The sequence below is a fragment of the Bufo gargarizans genome, chromosome 1 (genome assembly GCF_014858855.1).
Source record: "Bufo gargarizans isolate SCDJY-AF-19 chromosome 1, ASM1485885v1, whole genome shotgun sequence".
Taxonomy (NCBI): Eukaryota; Metazoa; Chordata; class Amphibia; order Anura; family Bufonidae; genus Bufo; species Bufo gargarizans.
The window spans coordinates 112,550,847-112,559,741 of record NC_058080.1 but is presented as its reverse complement, the minus strand read 5'-3'; the positions used below and the strand labels follow the sequence as shown (position 1 = coordinate 112,559,741).

At 42.7% G+C, this 8,895-nt stretch overlaps 1 protein-coding gene across 1 annotated transcript; it reads left to right on the top strand.

Moving 5' to 3' along the window:
- The first annotated feature begins 3,500 nt into the window (after positions 1-3,500).
- On the top strand, positions 3,501-4,454 carry LOC122924834 (protein ANTAGONIST OF LIKE HETEROCHROMATIN PROTEIN 1-like). The gene is made up of 2 exons (XM_044276314.1): positions 3,501-3,860; positions 3,915-4,454. The coding sequence occupies exons 1-2, from the start codon at positions 3,501-3,503 to the stop codon at positions 4,452-4,454; spliced, it is 900 nt and encodes a 299-aa protein (XP_044132249.1).
- The last annotated feature ends 4,441 nt before the right edge of the window (positions 4,455-8,895 follow it).

Below are 8,895 nucleotides of genomic sequence, written 5' to 3'. Positions count from 1 at the left end.
CAAGACACCCTGTGCCAGACGCAGCAAAGCAGCCCCAGAACATAACAGAGCCTCCTCCATGTTTCACAGTAGGGACAGTGTTCTTTTCTTGATATGCTTCATTTTTTCGTCTGTGAACATACAGCTGATGTGCCTTGGCAAAAACTTCGATTTTTGTCTCATCTGTCCACAGGACATTCTCCCAGAAGCTTTGTGGCTTGTCAACATGTAGTTTGGCATATTCCAGTCTTGCTTTTTTATGATTCGTTTTCAACAATGGTGTCCTCCTTGGTCGTCTCCCATGTAGTCCACTTTGGCTCAAACAACGACGGATGGTGCGATCTGACACTGATGTTCCTTGAGCATGAAGTTCACCTTGAATCTCTTTAGAAGTCTTTCTAGGCTCTTTTGTTACCATTCGGATTATCCGTCTCTTAGATTTGTCATCAATTTTCCTCCTGCGGCCACGTCCAGGGAGGTTGGCTACAGTCCCATGGATCTTAAACTTATGAATAATATGTGCAACTGTACTCACAGGAACATCTAGTTGCTTGGAGATGGTCTTATAGCCTTTACCTTTAACATGCTTGTCTATAATTTTCTTTCTGATCTCTTGAGACAGCTCTTTCCTTTGCTTCCTCTGGTCCATGTCGAGTGTGGTACACACCATATCACCAAACAACACAGTGATTACCTGGAGCCATATATATAGGCCCAATGGCTGATTACAAGGTTGTAGACACCTGTGATGCTAATTAGTGGACACACCTTGAATTAACATGTCCCTTTGGTCACATTATGTTCTGTGTTTTCTAGGGGTACCATCATTTTTGTCCATGCCTGTTTCATGAGTTTATTTTTTTACATAATTCTGTTGAAGCATGGTTGAAAAACAATGTCTGACTTTCATTGGTTAACATTTATAGAATTTTAATTTATTATTACTTTTGTCAGATTAAAGTTATTTCTGTGACCATTGTGACTTTTTCTTTCATTGACCAAAGGGTACCAACAATTTTGTCCACGTCTGTATATAAATACGAAAAATGGCGGCACTGACTCTGTATGGAGAAAAATGGGTGCACGATCCAAGGGAATAGACTTCTTACCCCAAATTAGTATATCCAGAAAAAGGACGGCACTCCAGTCTTGAAAAGGTAAAATGTTCTTTAATCAACCATGCGGTGCAACGTTTCGGCTCCACTGAGCCTTTCTCAAGCAAAGTTACAATTCAAGTGACTCCAATTATATAGATGAATTAATTGAACTACATATCATGTGATCACACCACACCCCTTGGGGCGTGCTCAAAAATGACATTACATAAAACATAAAATACACAATGTGAGTCACTCACATTGTGTATTTTATGTTTTATGTAATGTCATTTTTGAGCACGCCCCAAGGGGTGTGGTGTGATCACATGATATGTAGTTCAATTAATTCATCTATATAATTGGAGTCACTTGAATTGTAACTTTGCTTGAGAAAGGCTCAGTGGAGCCGAAACGTTGCACCGCATGGTTGATTAAAGAACATTTTACCTTTTCAAGACTGGAGTGCCGTCCTTTTTCTGGATATATATATATATATATATATATATATAATTACAATTGTAATTTACAACATGTTTCAGTTTTTATTTGGTTGGTAAGTCTCAAAATTCATTTGGAACGTGAACCTCTATTTTTCCAGAGAGATTGGAAAATGTTTGAAGTTCTCGTGATAAACAGATTGGAAACCTATGGATTTAGAAGGGACCAGTGTATTCTTTAGAAAATTGTGTTTGTTGTACTTGTATATCATAGAGGAAATGTGGTTTGCAAAAAGCAACCAGTGCTGCCAGTTCCATGTCTAGTAAGCTTCAATTAGGATCAGGGGAATTAATTTGAAGACAGGATACACCTCTTGCCTAATTTTTGTGGTACAAACTATAAACCACAAAATGTATTAAAATGGTAACTTTGCCACAATTCCCTGGTGAGTAGGAGAGCAAGAACTTGTTAAACACAATTAGGTGCCAAAACACAAATTACATTTATTACTATTATGATTGAAAAATATTAAAAAATATAATTTGTTTTAATAAAAGCCAACACCAAAGGAAATCAAAATGTATAAACAAAAGAAAATGTATCTGGAGGATGTGTATAGCCTAGGAAAACAAGGGAGGGGAGTGTTCACATGCAGCAGAAATTAGATGTCAATCCATGGTCACTTTCACAAGGTCAGTATTTGTAAGCCAAAACACATCTTTCAATTATAACTTTGTAGGTTTTACTCTTGGTTTTGGCTTATGCAGCAAGACCCCGATGAGCTGGAATGGAGGATGGGAGTGATTGTGGCTCTGGCTGTTACAGTCAATAATAGTGACTTTCCTCACACCTTTGCCTCCTTGGGCCAGTGTAGTGAAAGAAAGGTACCTCCTATCTTCCCTCAAGTCACAACCTGGTTCTGGGGCTCCTGTCTGATGGTAGTTGGGGTGCCAATGATGTTAAATGTTTGTATGGGTGCAAGGCAGGGCGTGTAAAGTGGTGCAGGCCAATAGTTGTAGTACATTCAATGATAGAAACACACAGTTCCAATTGTACACAGTGCAATTCTTCCCAGATAAAGATGTATGGATTTAGTCAAGAATGGGAGTTAGAGCCCTCTTCACGCTTTATCTGTCTCAAGTCTCTTCCAGCAGAATCCATGGTGGGCAAAAGTACTCTTCAAGTCAATACAGTCAGTATTACTGATACTGTAAGTAAATATGTTAATATTAGCTCTGTATTACCTAAAAAAAAAAAAAAAATACTGATAAAAAAAAAATACTTTCCCAATATTTATGTTATGCTGATACATACTAATGCAATTTCCGCTTCAATGCATCTGTGTTATAGATCCATATTACAGATATTTATTAATATGGTATTTTCTCACACGGCAGAATAATTGCAGACATTTCTGGCACTGTTCCTTTTATCTACAGTGACACTTGAAAGTTTGTGAACCGTTGAGAATTGTCTATATTGCCTCGTTTCCACTGAGCGGATCGGTTCGGCTCGGCACAGTTTGGAAGATTTGTAATGGTCCGGTCTATTTAGTTGAGCGTCTCCACTGCAAATCGGTCCGCCGGGTCCATACGTGGTTTAGGAAAAAAATGCGTAGCGTGACGTCACACTAGTGCGACAACAAACGCGACGCTACAAACAACAAAAATGGAGGTCATCCAGCAGCTCGTGTTTTCACTACTTGCATTTTGGTGTATGGTAGTTAAAATACATGCTGCTCTGTATGACAGAACATTGCGAGCGGCAAAGAGAAATACAGCACAAAAGAGACGAAAACTTCAATCTTGGATCTTGAGCCGGGAGGAGAAATACAGGCTTGTGCGACAAAGACAAAGACGGCAGATGCTTTTCCTTTCGTTAAAGCAGCGCCGCCGACCAGTCATTTGGGCTCTACCCCGTTCCAATGAGTGGTGGGATGTGACCGTCCTCGGATTTACACACACACAGTGGCTGCGCAATTTCAGAATGTCGGAGGAAACCTTTGGATACCTTTGTGCAAAGGTAAGTCCAGGAATGGAGAAGCAAAGCACCAACTTCAGAGCTAGTTTGCCAGTGAAGAAAAGAGTTGCCATTGCACTGTGGAAGCTGGCTACCAACAGTGAATACCGAAGTATAGGCCACCTTTTCGGTGTGAGCAAATCAACAGTGTGCCGGTGTGTGCAGGACTTCTGTAAGGCTGTCTGCACTTTGCTAGCTCCTGAGATTGTTCATTTTCCAGACAGTGAAAAGCTAAAAGACATGGCTAACTACTTTGAGGACAGGTGGGGCCTTCCACAGTGTGTTGGCGCTATTGATGGTTCACACATACCAATAATAGCACCACAAGTATACCACACTGACTATTTTAACCGCAAAGGCTGACATTCCATCATCCTCCAGGGAGTAGTGGATGGAAAAGGACTATTCTGGAGTGTGAATGTGGGAAAACCTGGAAGTTTGCATGATGCTCGAGTTCTAAGATTGTCAACATTTTGGGACTGGGTTGGCCAGGGAGGCCTGTACTCTGGTCACACTAGGAACATTTCAGGGGTGAATGTTGGCTATTATGTGCTCGGGGATTCTGCATACCCTTTACAAAATTGGCTCCTGAAACCATTTGCTGACAATGGCCGCCTGACACCAGAACAGCAAATCTACAACAGGAAAACATCCAGGGCAAGGGTGGTTGTGGAGAATGCATTTGGAAGACTAAAGGGTAGATGGCGGTGTCTTATGAAAAGGAATGACAGTGACATTGAACTTGCAAAAGCCATGGTGCTTACTTGCTGTGCTCTTCACAATATTTGTGAAAGACATGGAGAAGACTTCTACCAGGACTGGAATACGAATGCAGAAGAGCCAGTACGGGTAGTAGCACAGGATATGGAGGAAGAGTGCAATGAGGTACGTCAGGCTCTGATGCGACACCTTAACACTTAATTTTTAATGTTGTATTCATTTTTTATTGGTCAAATAAAGTTTACCTTACATCAGACACAACCAGGGTCTCTCATGTCTTGCATTTTCAAAACAAAAAGTAATCTTGCTATATACTAAAAAATATACAAATTTACATCCAATCTTTACATCAGAACAGTGCTGGCAGAGAGGGACTATTCCCTTGGTGGTGGTCTGGGATCACGACTGGCTCCTAGTACTTGAACAAGCTGCCCAAGGACACCCAGGAAGGCCTGGTTGAATGTAGCCAACTGCTCCATCTGTTGCCGTGCAATTTCAGCCTCTTGGCGCATAGCTTCTTGGGCATCCTGACGCAGTGCCTGAAACCTCCGCTCAGAAAGGTTATCCAGCCTTTCCAGCTGCCTTTCCTCAGCTGCCCGCATATCCTCCATGACTGTGCGCAGATCCAGCTGCGAGCGTCTCCTTTCAACTGGAATATACAACAGAACACAATAGTGTTTTTGTTAGAAATTGGTATGTCTAATATTAGATAATAACACACATATGAAACGTACAGACAGAAAAAAGTTCACAAGTAATCTTGCTATGTACTCTTTCAAATGTGAGTGGACAAAATATATGCACAAATTAAAAAATAAGAAAAAAACCTGATCATGTCTTACCTGTTTGCCGGGGTGCATTGGGTGTACTATGTGGTTGGCTGGAAGGTGGTGATGCAATAGTGCTGGTGCTGCTGAACGACATAGACGGACTATCATCAGACAAGTTTGACGCATCATTGGACAGTCCTTCAACTGTATCTGAAAATGCAAATATGGTTATATATATATATTTTAGAGGCTTCGTTCACATCACCGTTCAGCCTTTCCGTTCTCCTGCTCCGTTTAGGGCAGGCATGTTCACACTGCGGCCCTCCAGCTGTTGCAAAACTACAACTCCCAGCATGCCTGGATAGCTTACAGCTATTATGGCATGCTGGGAGTTGTAGTTTTGCAACAGCTGGAGGGCCGCAGTTTGGACATGCCTGGTTTAGGGGCAGGAGAACGGAAAGGACGGATAAGCACATAACTGACGCCAAACTGAGTCAAACGGAGCCTGAGGACCCCGTAGACTATAATGGAGTCCGATAGGTTTCCGCTCACAAGATGATTTTTAAGCGGAGACAAAAGTCCTGCATGCACAACTTTGGTCTCCGCTTAAAAATCATCTTCTGAGCAGAAACAACCCCATAGTCTATATGGGGCCCTCAAGCTCCGTTTGACTCAGTTTGGTGTCAGTTATGTGCTTATCCGTCCTTTCTGTTCTCCTACCCCTAAAAGGAGCAGGAGAACGTAAAGGCTGAACGGTGATGTGAGCGTAGCCTAAGGTTAGCAGAGCGAAATGATATGCAGAATCCCCCAAAAAAACACTTACCAACAGGTTCTATCATGGACTCGAGAAGTGCAGTAGCAGAGTCCAGACCTCCCTCCCTGCCTTGGTTTGCCGGCCTATGACCGTAAATGGCGTCCATGGCATCGTACCACTTCCAGGTACTGCGACTGTTTCCACTACGGCCGTTGGCATCCTTAATTTTTTTATATTGTATTTTAAGCTTCTTAAGCTTAGCCCTACACTGACCCGACGTCCGTTCAAATCCTTCGGCCGCCATCCGCTGAGAAATATCTTGGAACACCTTTTCATTTCTCACTGATCCATCAAGCTCACACTGAATAGCGCCATCCCCAAAATAGTTAAAAAAGTGGATAGTTCCTGAGACGACCACAGCTTGCTGTGGTTTGCAGGCATCCTCCTATTATCTGTACTAATCGCGGCGTGCTGTTTATGTTGCGCTTACGTTTGACGTAATTCAGGCCGCCAATCAGGAGAATGTATTGTGTGACGCAAGTAGCTCCGCCCTAACCGAACCGTTCCATTTTTCTATGGCCCTACATCAGAAGCAGGACCCTGAATGGTGCGGTACGGTTCGCTTGTATGGATCGCTTTCATAGTGGAAACACCCAAAATAGCGAACTGTACCGTACCGACCCGAACCGATCCGCTCAGTGGAAACGAGGCATATGTCTGCAAAAATTTTACCTAAAACAGATTTTCACACAAGTCCTAAAAGTAGATAAAGATAACTAAATCAAACAATTCAAAATATTAGATTGGTCATTTATTTATTGGGGAAAATGATCTAATTTCACATGTACTGTAGGTGAGTGGCAAAAGTATGTGAACCCTTAGGATAAGTAGATATTTTGAAGGTGAAATTAGAGTCAGGTGTTTTCAATCAATGGGATTACAATCAGGTCTGAGTTGAAGACCTGTTTTATTTTAAGCACAGGGATCTATCAAAGTCTGGTCTTCACAACACATTTGCAGAAATGTATCCTGGCACAAACAAAGGAGATCTCTGAGGACCTCAGAAGAAGAGTTACAAAACCATCTCTAAAGAGTTTGGACTCCACCAATCCACAGTCAGACAGATTGAATACAAATGGAGGAAATTCAAGACAATTATTACCTTTCTCAGGAAACAGACAACCAATAAAAATCATGTGAAAATCAAGGCCTGTAATAGCTTGCAAGGTCAGAAAGGAATGAAAGGTAACCTATAAGCAACTTAAAGCATTTCTTATGTTAATATTCATAAGTCCATCATCAGGAGGACACTGAACAACAATGGTGTGTTTGGCAGGATTGTAAGAAGAATGCCACTGCTCTCCAAAAAGAACAGTGTTGCCTATCTGTACAGTGCTGGACAAGTCAGAAGGCTATTAAAACAATGTTTTATGAACAGGTAAGACTAAAATAGAACTTTTTGCTTACAAGAGAATTGTTATGTTTGGAGAAAGGAAAACACTGTGTTCCTTCATAAAAACGTCATACCATCTGAGAAAAATGGTAATATTAGTACTATGCGCTTTTTTTGCTCCATATGCAGTACCCAAGAGCAGGGAGTATCTGCAAATGGTTTGTTATTTGTTGCTAAGTAATGTAATGTTAAGCTATTTATTGCCACTAAGGTTAACAATTCTGGTTAAGCCCTTTTCAGGAGGTTGGGTGGGGATCCAAGATCTGCCCCGGATCAGCTAGTTAGTGTGACGCGAGAGAGCGTTCAGATAGGAAGCTGTGCCTTATGCTACCTTTTCTCAGGCCCATTAAGCTTTAAAGACTAACAGATCTCTGTGTGAATTACTGCAGGATCAACAGATAGAGAGAAAAAGTCACCAAGGTAATCTGCGACGACGGCCATTTAGACTTTGCTGCAGTGGGGGACACTGTTAAGATACCCTTCACACTTGGACACGTCCTGGCCAGATGTGCCTTCAAAAAACCTGGTGGACATTACAGCCATTATTGCCAGGGTACTGTTGTCTGCCATAGATTCTACTGAGAGAGACTTTAGCAAGATAGTGTACAAAGAGGGCCATAACTCCCATCCTTGCCTAAATCCATACATTGCTATCTGGATGAGAATTGCACTGTATACAGTTGGTATTGTGACTGCTATAGTTGGATGTACTACAACACCAATTTTGCAATGCACTAAAGAGAGACATTTCCTCCTCTATCTTTGGCCTGATTTCCTGCCTCCTACACCATACTTAAGCAATTGCACTTGTGAGGCAGTGACAGGCCTCACGGCTGCTAGGGGAGGGATATGGCAGGAGTTTCCATTTCTTCCCTGTCAATCAGCAGGTCAGAGGCCGCACCAGGTGGAACAATCAGTCTGGGATAACAGCCGAGTCCAGACTGTTAGGAGGAGTAAGAGTCTGTGTGCAGCAGAGGACTGGCAAGGCTCTGTACAAGTGGGCTCAGCCGAGCTGACTGAGGGGCCATGGGGCTAGGTGTTAGCCTGAACTTTGGGGGACTCCGCGAGGTCTTGGAATCAACGGTCGCTAGGCCAGAGTCAGGAGGACTTCTGGGCCACAATCTCCCAAAAGGTACTGGACTTTGTTACAGCCTGGAAGTGCTGGATTGTTAGGCTGGGAAAAGACGCATGTTCTTCCCGTGTGTGAACGGGGCTTTCAGTGAGGTAGGGAGTCCTCATGTTTAGTTAGAGCCCAGTCGGGCAGGTGTTTTATTTGCATTGTTTGTTTTGGTTTTGCTGATGTCCCAAATAAAAGCAATGTTTGGCCCCTAACCCTGTGGTCGATGAAGATAATTGTGAGAATGACCCCCGAAGAAGAGGCGATCCCTTACACACTCTACACGCCATGCCTTGCTACAGCTACAATCAGGCAGGAGCCCCAGAATCCTGGTGCTCCCTGAAGGAAGAAAGGGTGCCTCATCCTTTTACTGTGACTGTGACAGCAAGAGCTACAAAAATTTCCATCCTCTGCTCTGGTTTCTCCCAGGTCACTGCACATCTGGGCCAGGATGTTTGCTACCATTGATGGAACAATGAAGTCTGAATTATACCAGCAAATTCTAAAGCATCGGGAGGACACAAACGGCCATAGGCCATCTGCTCATC

What these genes read in the sequence shown, in the direction of transcription:
- LOC122924834 (XM_044276314.1), top strand. Translation starts at nt 3,501, where the DNA reads ATGTCGGAGGAAACCTTTGGATACCTTTGTGCAAAGGTAAGTCCAGGA. An exon ending in TACCAATAATAGCACCACAA is followed by an intron (nt 3,861 to 3,914) that starts GTATACCACACT and finishes ATCATCCTCCAG; the next exon opens with GGAGTAGTGGATGGAAAAGG.